This window comes from Vanellus vanellus (assembly GCF_965231255.1).
Source record: "Vanellus vanellus genome assembly, chromosome: 23".
NCBI lineage: Eukaryota > Metazoa > Chordata > Aves > Charadriiformes > Charadriidae > Vanellus > Vanellus vanellus.
The window spans coordinates 6,345,844-6,368,590 of record NC_138928.1 but is presented as its reverse complement, the minus strand read 5'-3'; the positions used below and the strand labels follow the sequence as shown (position 1 = coordinate 6,368,590).

The 22,747-nt window shown below is 54.2% G+C and overlaps 1 protein-coding gene across 1 annotated transcript; it reads right to left on the bottom strand.

Moving 5' to 3' along the window:
* Positions 1-2,471: 2,471 nt before the first annotated feature.
* Positions 2,472-16,123, bottom strand: LOC309680692 (uncharacterized protein C6orf132; the record flags this gene model as incomplete). Its single annotated transcript, XM_082494372.1, has 5 exons — positions 2,472-2,577; positions 2,894-5,777; positions 6,122-6,197; positions 11,204-11,319; positions 15,976-16,123. 5 exons carry the CDS (start codon positions 16,121-16,123, stop codon positions 2,472-2,474), a joined length of 3,330 nt encoding a protein of 1,109 aa, XP_082350498.1.
* Positions 16,124-22,747: the final 6,624 nt, after the last annotated feature.

Sequence of the window (22,747 nt, the reverse complement as noted above, 5' to 3'; positions counted from 1 at the left end):
ACACGTCTGCTAGAAACAAGACACTCCACACTATATAACACCATATTACAACTACATATGAATTGCATGTCTGGGTGAAATAGTAAATGTGAAATTCAAAGCAAGTGCCACCAGTGGAGTTTCACATTTTGCTCAAAAAAAGAAGAACCCAAACAAACTTATGTTGGGATACACTCAAATTTAGGAGACTTCTTGAGGGTACACTGTCCATTTCTGGGCAAAGTTGATCTCCCAACAAGCCTTTAGATTTAAAGCTGCTTTTGAGAATTAACTTGCAGTTATTATTTTGAAAAAAAAAAAAAAAAAGTATCAGGAAGAAAAATCAATTAGATTGCAAAATTATCAGAGAGGCTTCTTTGTTTTGTTTCAAGTTAAACTGCTGAAACTTCATCCAATACTAAAACATGTCCCCAAAGCCACTCAAACAGTATCACGGCTTTACCTCCATCGATAAATAAGAATCTTCAAGATGCTCCTCGCACAGAGAAACTTCCATGTTTTACGGGGTGTGTGTGGGTAGTCTACATGACACTGGCACACTTAAATACCAGATAGTTGCTCCATGGTCACTTTTCTCCATAAACTTTTTTTTAAAATCCAACAGCCAGGTATTTAAAAAATGTTATTTCAATACTGGCTGGGGTGAGCATGTCTGGAAGTCCTCCAAGTAACTGTCACTTACTGGCATAAAAACGCCATTTGAATTAGCTATTAGACCGATTATGGTATTTGCATTTTCCTTTCATTCACAGCAAAGTAAAGTTCAGAATACTTTGAAACTGCTGCAATATTTGAAACAGCTGTTAAATTATTAGGTAAAGATGGAAATAACATAAAACGTAGAACGTCAAAGACATGACATTAACATCAAGGCAACTCTTTTGAAAATTCCACTGGGAAGGAAAATTTATCAGTGAGTTTTGAGTCGAATTATAGATCAAAATCTGCTTCCATGCACACATACACACGTGCGTGCAATGCAGGATAAGCTGGAGCTGAACTAATGGTATTGTATAGCATTGAAAATAGAAAGTGCTTTCCATAAAAGTAGACTAATGTCTCAAAGTGCTTTTAGTTTGTCAGTGATTAGAAAAAATTCTCTACAAGTTTTTACACTTATCTTACAGTGATTTTCAGCAAGTTAACCTATGAGGAAGATTACATATATCTAATTTCAGGAATTGGCTATTCAAAACTTTGGTCAGCTATCGTGAGACCGTGTTGCTCGCTCTGGAGTATAAAATACCCTCTTTAAGGCTACTCATATCTCCCACTCAACCACATCCCCTCCACTGGCTCCTCCAGAGGCACTGGCAGGAGGCAGAGACAGGCTGGCATGCGCGCCCAGCACCCGGGCAAGCGCTTGTGGGAACAGCGGGAGCCGGGTCCCTTGGGTATGTCACCGCAGACATTCCACACGCCAGGAGCACCGAATACTCCACAGTCACACCAGAACTAACTTCTCAGTCCCCCAAATCAGACAAACTAAAGCCAAGTCTTGGTGTAACAGTTTATAAGGACTACATGGCTTAGCTTCTAGAGGTGGGGTTTACGTGGGTATGAAGTGGCAAGAGACCCCTCGAGGAAAGCACCATGTTGCGGTGAGTCGCTGACACCCACCAGCTGACACAGGAAAAGGGTTGCTCAATGTCTTAAGGCTCCAAAATGTTTCACAGCCATCCATCCCCGCCTCACAGCCTTCTTCTGTGAGGAAGAATTACTAACAGAAATATTTATGGTGACCAAAAGGCACAGAAAAGCAAGGGCCCGCAGTCCCAGAGCCCCCCATGGTCGCTCCCTGGAGAAGGGGACTCAGACCTTCGGGGCGGAGCTGCCCCCGGCTCGGCAGGACAAGCACAGAAAGCCAGGAGCTGTTTTTAAGGCATCAGCATAATTGATTTGGTCAAGGCTGTTGAAGGAGGTGGGGACAGAAGAGGTTAGGTTCCAGATATCCTGAACATCTTCTATCCCATTGGCCTCACATTCTTGTTTTAATTCCCCTATGTTTAGCTATATGCTGGCTTGCTTCCATTATGCACATCTCCCAGTTGGTTTCTCCCCACTCCTAAGCATGTTGGATTTAAACCAACAAAAACAAACAAACAAAACAATCTGTCCAGCAGTGATGCTCTTTAAAGAGAACTAAGGGCACTTTTTGACTTTCTTAGAAGACCCATCAGGCTGCAATTTTGAAAATACTACAGGGGGGGAAATAGGAGAAAGAAAACCGTGTTTGCTCACGTAAGAAGACAGAAGCCAGTCCTCTGTAGTAACTACTCTCCATGACAGTCTTTTGAGAAGAGTCCAAGTCCCAAGTTCACTCCCTGCTTTCTCCATCAGTAGTATCATGCAGTGCATTTGCTGGCTGGGTTGGGACCATCCCTGGTGCCCATGGAGGAGACAACCCACCCAGGCACCTTCTCACCCTTTCCCAGCCAGACGAAGGTGGCAGAGCAGCCCTGAGGACAAGCCTATCGGTGGCCGCTCTGGTAGGCGTAGGAGATGGGCTGCCGTGCCCCAGGCCTGACTGTGAAGGTGTTGGTAGGTCCGCCGTACTGCAAGTTGCTGTGGGCAGGTCTGGAGGGAAAACAGAGGGAAAGTCACTGAAAACTGAGGAAACTCTTTGTTTTTATTCAAAATTACAATATTTTCTTTTTTTTTGTCTCCTGCTGGAGCAAGGTGACTTTCACATCGCCTCGTGCCTCCCTTGAGGAACACATCAAGGAGAAGGCGATGGGTGGCAGGGTTATGGCTGGGACCAGGGAGGACCTAAGTGGTGGGACTTCTCTAGGGCTCCGCGCTGCTCCAGGGCCAGCCCAGGGCTCAGCCCTCCTCTCCTTCAAATCAAGGGGACACAGAGGACAGGGAAGGGGACAGCTCAGGGGACACATACCTGCTGGCTGCCACTGCGCTGGCAGGCGAGAAATCCCCGTTCTGCCCCTTGTACTTGGTGTCAGCTCCGGTGCTGCCGTACGGTGCGGCTTTCCCAGCAGCATCGATGGACGTCCGCCTGCCCTGTACGCTCGTGGGGCTGTTCCTGTGGGCAGAGCTGAGGCGGCGGGCGCCCTCCCCGGCCGGGGAGCTGTAACCCCCGGGGCTGTAGGAGAGGGTACCTGTGGCCCGAGGGGCTGCGGCTGCCCGGGGGTAGGAGCTGTCGGGCTCAGAGACATACAGGCGCTTCTTTATCAGCGGGCGGGGGTTCGGGCAGCGGCCAAAGTAACTGGCCGAGCTGATGTAGTCTGGGTACTGGGGCATGAAGTCACCATTCCTCCTGCTCTTCTCTGAGGGCAGCGGGGCCGGCGGCTCATGGTTGCCCCCGTAGCCACGGCCGTAGCCGGGCCACCTGAAGTATCGCGGTGCTTCCGAGCCCCGGCTGCAGTCAGGGAAGCTGGGGCACTTGCGGTTCTCCTCCCGACTTGGGAGGTGTCCCTCAGCCTCATCTGTCTCGTTGCTGAATTCGGGGGGTGGGGGGATAATCCCATAGTCCAGCGCTGTCTCCCCCTTCTCCTCCTCCTCCCTGGGCACACCATGGCGGGCCAGGCCGGACTGCTTCGGCTGCCCGGACTCGAGGAGGCCTCGCAGCAGGCTGGAGGCAGCGGCCCGCTGGTGCCCGGGGAGGCTCGGGGGCTGTGCCTCACCCACCGCCCGCATGTCCCGGCCCTGCTCCGAGGAGCTGGAGAAGGATGGAGGTTTGCTCCATCCCGACCCTGCTGTACCCATCGCGGGCGGCCGGGGCACCACAGTGAAGGAGTAGGGCTTGGACTCGTGGCGGTAGAAGCTGGTGGAGGTGGTGTCCGATGAGGCGCTGTTGAGTTTCAGGGGTGACTTTGCCCGCAGCGCAGCTCCCACCTCACCGCCCTGCCGGCCCCGCTGGGCACGCTGCCGGGCGGCCAGGAGCAGCGCCATGGGGGACCCCCTCTCCACCCGCTCGCCCGTCACCGGGTGGATCAGCACCTCCTCTTGCCCTGCTCCTGAGGCACCTGGGGGGCTCCTGGCCAAGCTGGTGGGGCATGGTGGCTCGGCCGAGCTCGAAGCACAGGGTGGTTCGGCTGAGCTGGCCCCAGCCCGATGCACTTTGTACTGGAAGATGGCTGGGCTGGGCTGTGGGGCCGGGCTTGGGACAGGAGAAGTGGGGGGCGAGGGGGAGTTGGGAGCAGGGGGCTCCTCCACCAGTCCCTGGGGTGGGTCTGGGGGACTCGTGCTCCTGTCGAGGGACCCCGGAGCAGGGGTCAAGTTCTCTGTGGCCTTGCCAGCAGCAGGAGCGGGATGGTCCTCCTGCTCTGTCTCATCCTTCTCCACTGCAGCTGCGGGTGCTGGCAGTGGGCTTGGGGCCAGTTTCGGCAGCGCTGAGTCACCTGGGTCAGGGGGGCTCTTCCTCGGGTCAGGGGGGCTCTTCCTCATACGAGCGGTGCTGCCACCATTCTCGGTGCCCTGCTTCTGGCTGCCGAGCCCCAGGGCAGGTTTCCCTTCTTTCTTCAGGGACAGCACAGCCTCCAGCTCGTTCCTGATTTTCATCACGCTGCGGGTCTGCGTGGCAGGGTTGTTCTCTGGAGCAGGGAGCCCCGTCCTGGGAGAGCCCCCCTTGGCACTGGGCACCTCCTTCTTCTCGCTCTCCCTTCCCGTGGGCAACCATGTGTCCTTCCCAGCAGGTCCAACGAGTTGGGGCCCATTGAGACCGGGCTCATGGCTGCCGGTGCAGTTGGTACCGCCATCTGTGGGCTGGGGAGCAGCCGGCTTCTCCAGCGGCCTCTCCTCTCTCCGTGGGGAGCGCAGGAGGGCCGAGAGCTCGTGCCGCAGCCTGCTCAGGTTGCTGGCGTCCCTCCAATCGTCCTCGCAGGTGGGATAGTCTGGAGGGGGGAGGTCCAGGTCATTCGCAGAAATAGATTCAGATTTTGGAGAAGAGTCTCTCTCGGCTGTTTTTGGCTGGGGAACCTTCTCCATCTCAGAGCCTGGCAGTGGGGACCAGTGACCGGCGGGATTTGTCCTTTGGCTGAGCTCCAGGCCCGGTTTGGGGCTCAGGGGTGGAGGTGTCGGCACAGCCGGCTTTGCGACCGCCTGTCTCAGCGGGGAATTTCTTTGCTCAGCTTCTCCTCTGGCGTGAGCCTTGGCGGCGGGTCTAATGGTGAAGCAGGGCGGGAGGGGAGGCCGGGTGTGAGGCTGCTTAGGGAAGGGCTCCTGCCGGACGGGCTGGCTCTCCTGCACGGGGATGGAGGACGACCGAGCTGGGGTTGGGGGGGGCACCTTAAAGGACCTGGGGAAGGTGAGGTGGGGCTCGGGACAGAGCTTGGGCTGCAGACTCTCCTTTGGGCCGGGGGCAGCCGGCACCCCAGCCTCAGCCTGGCAGAGCGGCCCCTCAGCATCCGCCTGCCTCGTGTTTAGCACCGTCTCAGACTTCCACTTGGAGATGCCAGAGGTGAAGGGTGCTGGGGCCAGGCTGCGCTGTGAGGCACCCGGTGGGGCTGGTGGGATGAAGTCTGGAGGAGCCGGTGTGCTGGGGGAGGACAGGGCAGAGGCTGGAGGTGGCGGAGGTGCCATGGCAGGAGGTGGTGGCACCATCTCAGGTGGTGGTGGTGGTGGAGGCAGCACTTCAGGTGGCGGAGGGACTGGCGAGGCTGGAGGTGGTGGTGCAGGTGCTGTTGCCGTTGGAGGAGGTGGTGGGGGTACCGACGGTGGCGGTGGGATGTCTTCGTCCAGGTCATCCCCCTCGAGAGCCCGTGGGCGCAGGTCCCCCACCGAGCTGTACATTCGGTAGTTCCCATTGATCTGGGAGCCAGAGCCTGCAAGGAAGAGTGAGAGCACGGCCGTGTGAGCACCTTCCCTGTCAGCACTGCAATGGCCAGCATCGCCTCTGGCCAGCTATCCTCCAAGGAAGCCAGTTTATTTGCTCAGCAGCTGTCTAAAGCTTGCTGAACTGTAACAGCCACTACGCCTCACCCCTTAGAAATGAATTCATTTTCAATGGCTTAAAAAAAATAATTAATAGTAGAGACTATTTTAGCATGAAAGTCTCATGATCAGACTGTCTGCTCCAGAGCTCGGTACATGCACGCTTCCCTCCCCGAGGGCACGGTACTGCCAAGCACTTCACACCGTCCAGGACTGAGCAGAGAAGATTCCTTACCAAGAGCTGCTTTTTCCTCAAAGTCTTCTGGCACCGACGGTGTTGGCACAGCCACCCCGTGGGATTCTTGGGCATTCTGCAACAGTTGAGAAAACGGAGCTGTTAGTTCTACACACAGGGCACCAGAGCAAAGCGCTGACAAGCGGGCCCTTGCCTGCACAGCTGGTGATTTGTCTACACAAACAGGAGCCTGATGGGATCCAGGGCCGTTTCTAAGACACAGAGGTCTGTGCGGTAGCTGCTGTTGACAGGGCTTAAGGGGACAAGTCTTCACTCCTGTTGAAGGTTGCTGAAGCCATGGACGCAATTCCCCTGTGCTGGTCAGGTGCAGAGGGGCCGGAGAGGAGCACGGTCATGTCACACCTAAGCCTGGGGCTCCCCAGCCCAAGGTCAGCAGCACTAGGTTCTCACCATTCACGTACCAAGCAAATTTAATAGCTCCCGTGGGTTTTGTGGGCATTGCTCTCCGGCAAGCACTGCCAGCCCATGCTGCAGTCACGTACACACCATGCTGAAGTCGCAGACAGACTTCCAGCTTTTTGGGAAACTGGCACCAGCATATCTGAACACACTGGGGAAAACTGCTACTTGTGTGGTTTGTGTTTCACTCTCAATTACTCCCTTCGCATTCATGCTGAAAAGTCAGCAGTGCATTTAGGTGGTACATGAGCGTACAATTTAGCAGCCTACACATTTGCGAGGATGCTTACAGCTAGGGCACTTTGGATAATTACAGCCACCCATCGTGAGATATTCATGGCACGCTGACTCACCAGAGTGCTGACCAGGGCTCCTGCCTCGTACACCTGCCAGAAGCAGAAAGTCTCTCCTTTCCTCCAGTGACTCACTGCTAAGATTGCTCTGCAGAGGGACTGGAATTGCTCATGAAACGTACACTAACGCACCCATGTCCGAAACACAAACTGATGCTGAATCAGGCTGTCAGCACAGACGTAGATGACTGCGACAGCGGACTGGGCTTTCACATACCAGTGCTGGGAGAGACCCACAGCGAGGAAATAACATTCCACAAGCAGCAGGAGCTCACAGACCCCACGGGTAGTGGTCAGGGGCATACTGCCCCGTTCCCAGACTCCAGGGTCCACCCTGTTGCACTCCTCCTCATCCCAGGTGGCTGTTTGCATTAGCTGTTAACAGCCCCTTGGGCAAAGGAAGCGTTATCCTACCATCAGCCTGCACCCGCTCAGTGCCGTGCTTTCCTGTGTACGAAAGCCAAGATAATGATTAAGCCCCTGCCCTTTGCCTTTCACTGGCATCACTATTTTTACAAGAGATTGCTCTAGGATTCCAAAGTCTCCTTGATCAAAGGTCAAGCCAGGTTTATACTGCCAGGCCCATCCAGGACTCAGACAGCACATTAACGTTACACACCGCCCTGGGTGCAGAGGGTTCAGGAACTCCCTGGAGCTGCTGGGGCAGAGCTCGCATCAACAGCAGCAGCCCGGGCTCCTGAAGAGCCCTAGAATCCCCCAGCTTCCGACAAAATAATAAGAAAATGCACATGCTTCACTTGCAAAGTCCATCATCCTGCAGATGACCAAAGATCCTCTATAACCACAAGGGAATGAGCCAGGAGAGAGTGGGAACTCCCGTTCCTGGGATTGCACAACTGATCACACAGCTTGGTGCTGATGGAGAAGCCAAGGTCTGCGAAGGCATTAGGACAGATCTGTTAGTGGCAAAACACCAGACTAGGTGAGCCTTACAGCCTCATCTAAGACCTCCTTTCTGGTCCCAAAGATACAGTACAATGCAGAGGAAAGATTCTTAACTTCAGCTGGAAGCCAGAGGGGAGACAAAGGCTAACTCAGGCACTTCAAGAGCTCATAATGAAATTGTCCAGAGCAATGAGATACCAAAAAAAAAAAAACCCACCCCACAAAGAATAAAACCCAGCAGTTCCCATTTGCTATGGAAATTCATTGCTGCCAGTCTCCAGAGCACGCTGAGGATACCTGCTCATTTACAGGGAAACAAAGATGTCTGGGCAGTGAATTAAAAGCAACCTATGCATCACATGATTGGATAGGAGTAGAAAGAGAACGGCAGTCGGAAGAGATCTATGCAAAGCCAGAGGAAACAGAGTCTGCATTTCATAAATGAGCAGTAATTTTGGACATGTCATTTCAACAGGTCCTAAAAACTGGGCAAGCCTGTTTCACACCAAAAATTTCTATTGCAGCTGCTAATGCTCAGCATCTCTCTCCAAAACCACCCATCCTCACGTCATGAGCTGGCTTCTAAAATGGAAATCATCTCCAGTACGCTGCCGGCCTCCAGAGATGACTAGAAAGATTGTTTGCCTCTGCCGGGTTTGCCGGGGGTGGGACCAGCCCAGCAAAGCTCCAGCTGATTCAGAGCAGGCTGCTGCCTCGCTGGGGTGGTGCGCCAGGAACCGGCATTTCCAGTTTGCGGTACCTACGTCGGGTTTGTGTGTGCCGAGGATCCAGTTGAGGGGAGCTTTCACTGCAACCACGAGGAATGGCTTTTCAGCGCTGGAACAGAATTAGATTTCCCCTGTGCCCAGCGAAGGGGACCCTGCCTGTCCTCATGGGCCCCAGCTCCCCTGGTCTCTTGGGAGCCCACACTTCCTACCCACTAAAATCACAGAATCCTAGAATCCCAGGTCAGAAGGGACCTCAGGGATTATCTGGTCCAACCTTTCTCGGAACAAGCATGGTCTAGACAAGACAGCCCAGCACCCTGTGCAGCTGAATCTTAAAGTGCCCGGTGATGGGGAATCCACCACTCCCCTGGGGAGATCATTCTGCAGGCTGATTGTTCTCATTGTGAAAAATTTTCCTCTCGTGTCCAATTGGAATCTTCCCTGGAGTAACTTGTATGCATCACTCCTCATCTTTTCCATGTGACCCCTTGTAAAAAGAGAGTCTCCATCTTTTTTTCTAGCCACTCTTTAAATACTGGAACGTGGTGATAAGGTCTCCCCTGAGTCTTTCCTCAAGGCTGAACAAACTCAGTTCTCTCAGCCTTTCCTCATATGGAGAAAAATGAGACAGGTTTGAGGCTGCCTCATACAAAAAAGGCACCAAAACATGTCTGCTTAGCACCCTGGGACCTCAGAGAGGCCAAGGATTTCTCTGAATTTGAAGTAATACCCCCAAACTCCTTATTTTGAAGCAGAGTTAGGGAAGTTTGGTGGTTAGCTACAGGAATTTATTCCCTCAGGATGCCAAAGCTCTGCCTGCACCTGCCGTGCCTGGGAAGCCAGGCGGGCAGGGGGACGCGGTGGTACCCGCGAGGCGGGCAGCAAAGCCCCCTCCCCTACAATCCCTGCACGACTCAGCTCGGGGCGGCCAAGGGCCGGGCGGTTCGGGGGGAAGGAGCCCGCTGCGCGCGGGGAGAGCTGCCAGGCACGGGCAGCCCGCGGGCCGCTGCCGGGCAGGGTGTGTGCATCCTCCTGACTCACAGCTACGCAGGCAGCTGCTTCTCAGCCTCAGAGCGGGTGGGTGGAAAGAAGGGGTTAAGGCTGCAGAACAGCCCACTGCAAATATGCATGTGGCAGCAGAAGCCTCTGTGCCAAATCAAATCATAATCAAACCTAATCAAAACAATGCAAATATCCAACACAGACTGGTCCTTAAAAAATGTTGCTTATTCCTACTAATTTCTCCAGCTAAACCTGTTACCCTTGGAAGAGAAGCACAGCGGGAGGGACCCTCACAAGGGCAACTGAGGGGAAAAAAGCCCCAGGGCCGGCTGTGCTTCTGCGGGCAGCAGGAAAGCGCCACGGCTAGGGTGACCGCCCTTAGTATTCATCCCAGGGACATTCGTGCTGTTTATTCCTCTACCACATACACTTCCACTACTAAAAAAACTTGAAAGCTCAGAAAAATATGCAAAAGGCCAATTAGACTCTAAAAACCTGGTAATATAGGGTGCCAGCTGTGGTTGCGCACCCAAGCCCGTGCTACCAGAGCAGTTTCTCAGGCACCAGTCCTACGGTTACTCGACTGGGAGCCCAGGCGAGATTTTTCACCCGCTGAGACCTTTTGGAAGGCATCACAGAGGGCATAACTCCTTTGTAGAACCTGCATAACCCCGTAACTTCCTAATTATGCTCTCCAATAGATATCTAAACTCCCTCTCCCCCCACAGTTGTCCTCCAAATGACACCTGCACAACCCCATTGACTCCTAATTGCACCCAGGTGACAGCAGACCAGCCCATTTTCTGCTGTAGGTGACGGCTGCTCTAAAGGACAGGGATCTATGAGGAAAAACATCCCCTGCCCTCAGAGAGGATTTTCTTGTCAAGACCAAAGGCTTTTAAGTGTTTTACTGTCTTCACTGACCTTCAGTGACCTGTGTGCATCACTTCAGGTTTAGCTATTGCCGTCTCCAAAATACCTCTGAGCAATCACGCGCTCCGCTCTGCTCTTTAGGGGACAAGGCCTTCGCAGAGGTGCGCTACAGGAGGAGGCAGCTTGCTCAGCACACACAGCAGCGGAGCGTCGAAGCCAGCGATGCACACGTGCGGCTTCTGGAGTCCCAGCTGGGTTAAAGCCACCTCTGGGTCCCACTGTGTTGGCACTTGCTGCTTCGGCCCCTGCATCCGGCTGCTGCGGGAGCACGGGCAGCTCTGCCGGAACAGTTTCCCTCACACAGACATTGGAAAATCAGCCCCCGCACAGACACCTGCTGCATCGCCGCCTCCTGCCCCGCTGGAAACAGGACACAGCTTTGCTCCTGCTCTCTCCAGCAACGTGCCTGATCCAGAGAGAGATACTGCCAGTAGCGGTTAGATAAAATGCAGTGTGAGCCAGATCTATCATCTACATGCTCAGCAATTTTTTTTTAATTGAAAATACAAGTCGGATGATGCTTACGTCTCTTGCCTGAGTATCTTGCCTATGTCCAACACAAGGCTTGAACTCAGATCACCTCCTAATCCCTCATATCCAGCATTATTATAGAGTGATTTTACTTTTCATTTAATTTCTTCCCCCAGGTAGAGGATGAGAGAAGCAGCCAGCCCAGCTGGTTCTGGGCACCAGTTACACACACTGCTGTAATGAATCCCAGCTGCGTGCCGGATACTCACAAGGGGTAAGAAAGTCAGCAGCGGCCGGACTCTCGGACGAGGTTTAAGTGTTGCTGTGCCAGAGTCGGTCATTGTCCCAAAGCGATTGTCACCATAGTACACTTCAATCACATCACCTGAGGGGAAGAGAAGACTGTTAAGCAGCAGCACTTCGTTTGAGGCAACAGGAAAAACAACATTGGACACCACCTAATTTTAAAGAGTGCTGTGAAGAATTTGCTGTATCAGCTCCCAGGAATAGGCAAACCCCATCAGATTCTGAGGAGTATCTGAGTGTTTTGGAGCTGAGTTGAAGATGGGAGAACAAAAGCCCCAAATGAGCAGGACCCCCGGGCAGGCGCTGGCAGCCCTGGCACATGCCCTGAAGGCGCAGAGACCCTTCCCAGAGCTCCAGACGCTGGAGTTTAGAGAGCACAGACGTCAAGCCTGTTCCAAAAGGCTTATTTCTAATTGTAGATAACTTAAATTTACCTCAGGAGGGTCAAAAGTTAGCACAAGAACTCAATTCACTCCCCACTCAGCTTAAGTTTAGAGAAGGAAACTGCTTGAGGAGCAACTGCATCAGCTCTTTATAGCGCCATGAGGCTCCGACCCACAGGAGAGCGGGAGGTGGGTCCAGGGCAGGTGCCCGCAGAGGTGACACAGACCAGCTCATAAGCGTGGGCAGGATCTGACCTCGGCCGATCCGTCAGCAGCTGGAATTGAGGGGGGAGGCAGCAGCGGGCTCTGACCATCAGCCATGCCAGCCGCAGGGAGAGCCCCTGCCCTTCCTCGCCGGCCACCCGCTCTGGGGGCAGAGCAGCTGCATCAAACCACTGAGCTAATTACAGGTTCTTCACTCAACCCTATCGCGACAACAGGTCCCTGCCACTTACACAGCAGAGAGGGACGCAGAGGTGTCCCTGGCCCCTGGCTGCGCACTGGCTTGTGCCAAGCAGGACCAGAGCGAGCGGAGGGGAACTCCTCGCTGCACCGCTCGGACACAGCGATGGAACCGGGACACACAGGGGCTTCCCAAGGAGGTGTTTCCCCTGCACGTTTTGCTGCTGGCGGCTGAGGGAAGTGCCACGCTGCTCTCCCTGCTGTGGACAGACACCACCAGCGCCCGCAGCATCCTTCAGCGTGCTGCTGGGGTAGTTTGTCTCTGACCACTGATGCAATTGGCACCGGAGGACAAATCATGCTTGCCACAAGGCTTTCACGCTGCAGCCTGCCTTGCGGAGAAAGGCTCAATGTCTTCCCATGGAATACTATGAATGGAGACACTATGGCAGAAAGCAGTCACCAAGCCCGGGCGTTACAAGCAGGAGAAGCCGTCGGGGACTCCCGGTTCCCAGCCCTGTGCTTTTACCTTGAGCCACACCTTTGGGGCCGGTTTATTTCTGACAGTGAATAAAGCTCATAAAATTAGTTTAATTACGTTCTTTGTGTCTGATTAACAGCATGAATTAACAAGCAGAAGCACTGAAGCATGTAAACCCCACCTTGGCTGGGAGGAGACACACAAATAATTCGTAGCCACGGAGACCAACATTAAAGAAAAAACGAGGGTTTGAGGAAGGGGGGGCAGAATTGCTGCAAAATGGCTGTGATCAGAGCGAAAACGCTGCAGGAGTGTTTCCACCTAACAGAATTCCATAGTGGTTTCAGTGAGAAGGAAGAAGCAAACAACCTCTCCCGCCACCCCAAAACACAAACACCAAGAAGTAAACAGCTCCCCCCTCCCCCCCCGCCCAAGAAGTTTGGAAGCAGTTCTCAAACCCGACCCCATGCTACAGCGTGAAGCACAGAACAGTTTCTATCAAGTGTGGTACAGCAATTAAAAGGCGAAGAGCAGAAAGGCGCAGGTTGTGTAAGCTCCGCACACACGCAGAGGGGCTGGGCTGCGTTTCCAAACCTCCGAAACCCGAGGGCAGCGCTCGCTGAAGCGGGACTGCCTGCCCGAGGAGTCGGCTGTGCCCCAGTCCCCGAGATTGTGCAAACAACTGGCCACCCCACGGCCCCAGCCAGTGTCCCTGCTCCCTCCTGCACGTCCCTGCTCCCGCACGGCCCCTCGCTGGCCCGAGGCACAGCCTGCGCCCTCCGTACGCTGCCAGACCTGATGATGGGGGTCCCCAACCCATCATGGGCTGCCATGGCACGTAGCTGTGGCTGGCACTAAGTTTCTGCCCTCCTTGGACAGGCAGAGATCAGGCAAGAAGCTCCCTTAGAAACAAAGTTTAGCTTAAAAAAAAAAAAAAAAAAAAAAAAATCAGACACGCGTGTGTGTATTCCCACAGAAAAGCACATTCATGAACACCTGGAATGAAGAGCCTGACCACGCCAGGGGCTGGGCATGAGCTACCTCAGCCTCTGCTGGAGTTGGGGGTTTGGAGGCAGATGAATTCCACACAACCTTGAAACATGCTGCTGAGTCCAGCAAACACGTAAGCTTTTCCTTTTTCCTTTCTCCCATCATCTATACCACAAGTTACCCTGTGATACACCCAGGAGTATCCATCATCCCATCACTGTCCTTACAGTCGGCCACAACTTCCTCTCCCTTATCCCAAACTTCTCCCCCTACAAGGGATACTTTAAGAAAAGGACATTTTCTCCAGCTTTCAAAATGCTAATCAGCCTGCACTTCAGTTAGTGTGGTCCTACCAACAGCTGACCATGTCCCTGCCTGTGAGGGGTCCAGGCACAGAGGAGGAGCTGCTGGAGTCCCGAGGACAGCTGAGATGCCAGAAAATTATTACTATTTTTGCATAACCCCTTGGGTGACCCCACATTCGGTGAGTAAGCAGCAAGAATTAAGGCCAATGCAACATCAGAGTTTGGGTTCAGACAGCTTTGTGGAGCAGAGATAGAGTAGTTCAGAGACTTGCAATGATGAGAGTTTTATATTAAACAAGACACTAGGTAAACTCAGTGAGAAACAGGATTAAAGATCATAAGGTCTTTGATCCTAGATTACTAAGCATCACTAACCTGAATGCATTTAATTAAAGTAAAATGAAGTGCTTGTAGTTGTGTTTTCTTTGCTAGATAAACAGGACTTGCCTGCTAAGAGCCGGTCACCAGTAAGACCTGTGCTCTGCCAGCTTTGTTTCCTGGAAGGAGGGATGGGGAAACACGCCTTCGGAGGCTGTCGGAAGCAGCTGGCCCTGACTACGTTTTGGCCACTTTTTGACATTCAACCTGTTCTGGAGACGTTTGTGTCCTCTCAGTCATAGGAAATAAAATAAACAATCTGCAACACATGTAATGGAACTTCTTCCTACTTCAGGGTTGCATCACCTGGAGTAGGTGTAGCAGGTTTGACGCTGGGGTATCCACAGCTCACAGCGAGGAGGCGGCATCAGTCACTATATTCAGGAATCTCTGAGTCAGTGACATGCAAACCTACACCCATTCCACATTGCTTAACTTGTGTTTACTTTGTATGAAAAACTAAGGTGGGGATTAGCAGTGGCAGTGGACTCCTTTTGGCAGCAGCGATGGCATGAAACTATGCAGCAAATATTCAAGAGACAGGGTCTGGGATGGGGCTCCGCTGGGTAAGACCGTGGCACTGAGGAAGTCAGGATAGGATAGTATCTCTCCCTTGGACTGCTTAGCTGTAAGCACGCTATTCCTCGCGACGAGCCCACACCTCACCACATGTTACTCCAAACGCGGTCACTCAGCTTCTGCATGTCACACTACCCACCTGCCCTACCCAAACGACATTAATGATATAAACGCCAAGAGGATGCTAAGGAGCGATTCAACAGCTTTTATTTATGCTCAGATTTCAAGGACTCCTGGCTTTTACTTTGCAAGCTGATCCGCACAGCAGTTCCCCACACCTGAAAGGAATGCCTTTGTACTGCAATTGCAGCCACGGAAATCAGGCTTGTAATAAGCAGGCACAGTGACTTTTTTTTTTTTTTTAATCCAAACCACATCAGAGGGAAGCTTGAACCCTCCTCAGATTTACAACAGTTAGAAATCAGCAATTTTCCTTTTGTGTTTAAGAGTTGCGTGAAACTCTCCCTCACATTTTCATTTTATCTCAGTTTCACCAGCTCGGCCTGCAGGGTGTAACCGCCTCGCAACAGCTCTAATGGACAGCGCTCCGCATCGCCCAGCTCAGCGAGCGGCGCTTCCATTTTTTAAGCTTGGAAGTGTTTGTTGGAATCTTACAGCCACCAAACTTCATCCACAAACTACTATCTTTTATCTCCCTGGCTCCATTACTATTAATTTGGCTCCCTCCTACATGAGCCTCCAGGGCACAGTATTGCAATTAAACCCACAAAGAAATACAAATAAATCCTGAGGAATATGCAACCCCCAACTCCCCCCGCGCGCTCGGGCCAAGAAACAGGTTTACAAGCAAATACCTACAACCTGGGAAGGCGCAGCTCAAACATGGCGTGGGAAAGAGCTCCCGGCAGCAACAGAACAGCCTCGCAACTTTTTATCGGCCCCTTCGGCCGGGTTGAACCTCCCGCAGCGGGTTACGGCCCGGGGAGCGCACCGGGGGGGTCCCGTCGCGCTGTGCGGACTCTGCGCGTCCCCCCGCCCCGCCCGGAGCCTTTGCCGCACCGCGGACCGAAACTCGCCCTCGGGTGGCCCGGCCGGGCCGCCACCCCCCCCCGGCTCCCCCATTGGGCTACCAACGGGCCACCGCCGCCCGCCGGCCCCGTCCGACGCCCCCCGCCCGCCGGCCCCGGCCCCTGCCCGCAGCCCCGCCACGCGTGGGCTCCCACCGGCCGCCCCGGGGATGGGACACACACACTGACCGGTGCCCCCCGCGCTGTCCGAGGTCACCTCCTGCGTGAAGATCCAGGGCGGGTTGGTAGCGAAGAGGGAGGCGGCGGCGGGGCTGGCCTGGCGCTTGCCGAAGAGGCGGCTGAAGGTGCCCTGCACCGAGTGCTGGTGCTTCTTCATCCTGGCGGAACCTGCCGCTGCCCGCCGCGCTCCCAGCCGGGCATCCCCGCCGCGGCGGGCCGGGGCCGCTGCCGGGGCGGCTGCGGGGCGGGGGCGGGCCGGGCCGGTCCCACCTTCGGCCCCTCCTTCCTCCCAGGTGCCTCCCGCCGGCCCCGGGCAGCGCCACCGCTCCCGCCCGGCGCGGCGCACCCCCGCGGGGCTTTATCGGCAGCGCCGGGCCGGGGGGGGCCCAGCCCGAGGGGCTCCTGCAGCCGCGGGGGGTCTGGGGGGTCCCCGGGCCGCTGGTGGCAGCCCCTCTGTGTGCCCGGGGGGCGCGGGCCAGAGCAGCCCGGGTAAGGCAAACCTCGGGGGTCAGCGGGGTCTGCGGTGTAAGTGGGCCCGTAGACCCTCGAGCTTGGATTGGCAAATCGGGTGGGCCGACGCGGGCTGCTTTCCCGTCGGTTGCCGCACAAATGCGTCTCACAGAGTGGCGAGGCAGGGTGGTCACTAACATCATCAGGGACCAGGACAAACTGGTGGATGATTACAAATACCATGACGCTCACTGGATGCTGGCAGTGACTAGGTGGCTGGGCCATCTTAACTGACCTGGAAAAGGAGCATATGTCCAACATACATGCTCGATAAATAGCTGAACATCTGACTCCTCTTAAAAAAAACCCAACCCAACAAAAACTATCAGTCGTTTCAAGTTGGGCGTATATGAAGGATTTAGGTTTGAGAGTTTTGATCTCTCCCTCACTGTCTCCTGCGTTTCTCTGTGTATTCGCTTGCTGCTGTAGTCCCAACCAGAGGGCTGAGCTCCTCTGCCTCAAGACTTTCTGCTTGCGCAGTGCCCTGGGACCTGAAGTCCCTGTCTGAGATGTGCAGGTGTCCTTGTGATACAAGAACATGTCGGCCAGAGTCAGGGCAAGCCAAAGCGTGATCCTTTCCCTCTGCCGTGTGTATGCCAGGAAGAAAATGAGCACCAAGTTCTTAGGAAGCATCTTACTAAGCATTAAACTCCCCATTCTCCACATCTATTAGTGCCTCTGCAGATCCCCACTGGCTTTGGTGGGACGATGCACCACCAGAAACATCTCCCTGTCCAATGTGACCGCCTGTGACTAGGGCTTGGGGGTTTTGATACAAAAGCTTAAAGGCAGTGGGACTTGACCCCAACTCATTTCTTCTTTGAGGTACAAAAGCAAGTGCCTAGCATAGCCAACAATCTTCTGTGCAATACAAGTGAAAATTGAGAGTTAATGGGTAACATCGGTTATTAATAAATGCTGAGATTTCTGGAGAACTTTAAACCCAACATAGCTGTGGAAACATTAACTCTGAAACACAGCTTCAGGGTAAGGTTATCCTGTCTTACATCTATTTCCATTTCCACCACATTTTGAGTCAAAATTATATAGATTTCATTTTTCAGTGATAAATATCACATATTTAATTGCTTTGAAATTATGCTTTTCACAACCTCTTCTTGCCACAAAGTACAAATTAGGGCAACACATTCAATCACCTGTGAACAATGAAAAATGAGCACTGTTATGATATTTCAAAAGGAAAACCTAATGACAGCACAAGTTGTCAGGCAGAACTTAAATAAAGAGAATTAATGACAATGGCGAAGAGGGGGAAAGAAAAGGAGTTAAAATGTGGTACGGCATGGATTCAATCCTGTGCTTGTAATACAGGGGTTATAATTACTTAAGACAGTTTTCAGAGACTCTAGCCTGCTCTCCAGAGCTGCAGCTCCATCCAGCCGCTCGCTGCCTCTTCCCGGCCGGCAGCGGGCGGCTCCGTGGGCAGCCTGTGCCCGGCTCCCGCCGCCGCTCCCGAGATCCGCTCGAGGAGCAGCAGGTGATGCCGAAGGGACGGCTCTGTGCCGTGCACGAGGCCTGCAATTAGTGGGACGCGCACCCTTTCTGACAGTTATCTTAACTGCTGTTTGCGTGAGACAGGGAAAGGAAATGATCCTGCAAACATCTGCAGGAGGGTGACTCCTGCACGCCCGGAGCTCGCAGGGAACACACCGCAGGGACCTGCCGTCGTGTTTTAGCCGAGATGGCAGTAAAAGGGGTCCTGCCTGCAGATAAGAGCGGTAATAGGATGGAAACTGTGAAACAATATTCCTCCCGAGAGAGCGGCGCTGGAGCCATCTCTTCACAGGAACCCATCGAGCTGAGCCCCAGACATTTAAAGAAAATTCCCTGGCACCTCTTGAAAGCAGAAATCAGATGAAATGAAGGACCCACTCACTACTGGAAAGACGAAGGCCACAGTATCTTTGCAAGACAGGCAAGGCATATGTGCTCGCTGATGTTCACAGTCTTTGACTGAACAAATTGAACACGGCATACAGAGAGATGAAGTCACAGAAAAGGGGAAGGAGAAGAGGAACTATTTTAAGAAGAGAAGCCAATAAAATCCCATGGAATGAGAAAGCCTGGGCTGGTGCATGAAGGCGTCCCACAAAATGTCACTAAAACAAAGAGACTTCAAAGGGGCCGCAGGGCTGCAGCGATGCTCTGCGGGAAGGGGACAGTGTGATTCAGCTCCCTGACAGCCGCCGCCTTCCTCTGCCCCCGCGGCCGGGGCAGGGGCAGGGGGGATCCAGAGCAGCACCCGCGAGCTGCGGGGGCGGTGAGCTGTACGCGTGCCACCCCACCAACGACGGTTTTGCCTCACCCTGGGTGGTGAGCGTAGGAAAACATATTCCTCACAACATGAAGGGATGTGTGTTTTGAGGTGAATTTATTATCCCAGAGAACACAAGCTGCTAAACAAGTCTGCAAGAGCTCGTGTGCACACTCCCGTGTATTTGTCCCAGATGAAAAATATTCGCACCTCCCAGTAGAGCACAGACCTCCCCCCAGAAGACCAGAAAGAGCTCAGGACTGGCAGGCGGAGCGCGCTGGCTGTGCTGCTCGGCAGCCTGGCTTCTGCAAAGTGCAAACCCCAAAAAGATGCCCAGTTTGGTGGCATGGCTGTATTTTTAAGGGAGGACGAGTGCCACTCACCACAATCTCCTGAGCGATAGAGGCCACACAGCTACAGGTGGGCCGGGCTGGGCACAAAGCACGGGAAAGCACTTGGAAGATGGCCAGCAGATTTTATGGCACAGAAATGGCTGTGTGAGCCCTGCTGTGGTGTAACACACCGCAGTGTGAGGCTGCCTTTGATCTGAATAAGGGTAAACACCCCAGAACAATCTGCCTCTGCATCGGCGTGAGGAGCTGCACCCTGCAAGACGCAGATCTTTCCCTTCCGCGCTCGCGGGTGTACGAAGGGCTTCTGCAGCGCAGGTCCCCAGCCGGGCCCTGAGCATGGCTGTAAAACTGCAAACTACACCCATGGAAAGGGAAAGAGCTCGTGTCTATAGCGGGGAGTGGGTCTGCGCTGCCAAGGCCACGTTCCGGTGGGGGTGGCGGGGCCAGCAGAGCAGCCCGGCGTGCTCTGGCTGGGTGGGCAGCAGCGATGGCCCCCATCAGGGTGCGACCCTTTCCCTGGTCCCATCAGCCCAGGAGAAACAGCACCCTCCTAATCTCCACGGCCGAGCCCCTGCGCTCCTCCGCACCCTCTGCCCAAGGAGCCCTGTTCAGCCTGGGCACCCCTGTGACAGCCACCACCCGGTGACACCCCGCCGGTCACAATGGCCCCGAGTGGCCCCCATGGCCCTGACGACCAACACTGCCCACTCCGGCGGCACTGCCTCCAGCCCCTGCCCCAGACGGCCCCGCGTACGGGGGTCCCCGCCGGGAAGATGACCTCGCAGGTGGGCTCATGGTTTGGCAGGAGGGACTCCCGCTCGCCGTGTCCCCTTCCTGCGGGCAGGGGACTGGAAGACCCTTGCCCTGAGGGTGGCCAGGACAAAAGGGTCCTGGTGGTGTCCGTGTGATGCGTCGTCCCTCCCCTGCTGTGCAAATCCCGGCTGCACTGCTGTCAGCCGGCTTTGCCCCTGCGGTGGCCAAGGGCTCAGAGCAAACAGCACACGGTAGTCCTGGGATGGCTCCGCGGGGACGAGCGAGGAGCTGCAGGAGTGGGGACGCTGCGGAGCGAGGGGACAGCAGCGGCAGGGGGGCAGCGCCGGCAGCCGGGCAGGGGAACCCGTCACCTGGGGGGGACGCCTGAACCCTTCCCGCTCTCCTCATTAGCACAGTCTGTCCTCCCTCTGTGACCGCACCCGTGAGGATCTTCTCTGAGAGACAAGAGACAACTTGGGAGGGATTAGGGAGCTCTAAACTATGACTGGATGCAACAGCATTACGTGGGACTCAGTTCAGGCACAGAGCTCCGCAGTGCCGTAAATAGCGCTGTGGACACTGAGCTGGTGCTTCCCCTCAAAGGCAGTGATCACGTAAGCAGGTGCACTCACCTGCGCACAAAGGATGTTTCTGCCAAACTTTAGATGCCCCAGAGGATGAGCAGGAACCCCCAGGGCAGATGAACCCCACCGGGAGAGCAAAGCCCGAAGCTCAGCCCTCCCTGGGACGGTGTCCTGTCCGTCACTGGCAGTGACTGTCAGCCCTCTCTGGCCGAGCGTGTGCGAGGCTTGCACATCTCGAAAGCATCTACATGACTTAGCAGTTGGCTTTGCAAAGTAGCTCCGGCCTCACCTCCACACCCCAAACGCACTGCTTTAATAACGTCAGTGCCGCCCTGCTGGGTGGATGCAGTTGCAGCAGCGCGGTCGTGTGCGTACTTGTCTGTTATCTCCCACAGCGAGAAAGGCCATGAGCTATAATCGTGCATCTATGTGAATATAATAATTTCTGAACGAGTGTGTTCAGGGCAGGGATACGCAAACCATGCTGAAATGGCTGTCATGGTACAAAATCTGCTCTTCAGGAGTCAAAATCCCATTATTTTATCCCCTGTGGAAAAAACGGACCGATGTTTCCTTGTGGCAGTGACTGCTGAAGTAACGCTTCGCCTGAGCTCCTGCAACAGCCGCTTTCAAAGCATCTGGCAGGCGGCTGTACCGGGGAAACCTGTGACAAAAAGAGGTGGTGAACCTGTGGGAATCTGGTCATTTCCCTCAAAGGCTTTAAGGAGATTTCTCAACAATTTGCGGGTGTCCCCCTCCTAATAGGTTTAGGAGCCAGCGTTCAGAGCCAGCTACAGGGAACAGAAATAGAGCACCAAGTAAGCCAGGGCGTCACGGAAACTAGGAAACCTCTTTACAAGGTTAAAAATAAAGCCAGACAGCAAAGCGTTTATTTAGGACGCCCAGGAGTAAAGCGGATAATTGCTGGGGGAAGAGCCAGTTTCCATTAGCACAGAGGTGTCATCAATGAAAACAAGATAACTGAGTCATGGTTAAATAACAGCAGCAGAAATACTTTCCCAGTCGAGCACAGCCTCGGAGCAGCCATGGGCGACAAGTCAGCCCCATGTGTGTCCCGGGGCACACATCCACACTGCCTCCTCGGCAAAGGGTTTGTGCAAACACACAGGCAAAACAGGCTGTTTCTGCGGCCCTCGGTCCCCGCGCCGTGCGTACGGGTGGTGGCACTGCCTTTGCTCCGAGACTTCAGAAATGTCACCCAGCTGATGATGAGGACGAGCTTGCCTCACAAGAGTCACCAACCCTCATTTTCCCTTCACATTTCTAGGGAGGGAAAAACCCAGTGAGAGTTATGGCAAGAGCGATCAGCCCGGCGGTAGGAGGTGCGGGGTGGTGCTGGGCACCCGCAGAGGGACCCGGAGCTGGCGGAGCCGCTGCCCCGGGCTGTGTTTGCAAAGGATGCTGTTATGTTTCTGCTGTCACTGATATGCTCCATTGCCTCTTGTGGGTCAGGCTGGGTTGAACCATTTTCATGGCTGGTTTGCTGTAGCTGTGGTTTGGTGCAGACTTTACGAGGAGCACGTACTGCTGTCACTTATGGGTGTTATAATTGAGACCCCGACTTGGGAGCGGGGCTCCCCTGTGCCAAACACAGCGGGAAAACATAGTATCCCCCAAAAGTGATGAAAGGGTGAGCCAGGTTAGACCGACAGTGGGACATCAGAAACTGGGTAGCACTATATATTCACTCTGCACTGTTACAAATAACTGGCTGAAATGCAAGTCAAGAGAGCATCGAGTCCTTTGAGACTCATCGTGTGCGTTCCCTCAGTATACTTTGTTTTATTTTCACTAAGTCACTTCCACATTTCCAGTACATCATTTGATTTTAAACTCACTTTCTCTTTAAGTAACACCACCTTAGATTTTTAGCTACAGAAATGTAAATACCTGACTTCTCAGCATTCACACTGCGCATTGACTGCCCTCACAGCGAGCCTACGCAGGCTGGCACTCCCTAAGCTCTCCTGGTTCATTTAACTTGCTGCTTTTTGGTCACCAGTACACAACTCTTTCGTCGGGGCCTTAAGCACTGATGAGGATGGCAAAGCGTGAACACAATTGCAATGCATTTGTCTGGCTTTTTTGCTCCACAGGTGACTAAAACACCAGAAGTCCCTGCCAGGGACCACAAGACACCAAAGGGAACGGAGGAGACCAAGGCGATGCAGGGGGTCTCTCACACGCCGCCCATCCCAGTGAGCCAGCAGTCTCCAGCATGTCACCAGCCGTTGGCCACTCACTTTGTTCCCTTTGTTGCCCATTTTGGGGGCCGTCAGCCCGAC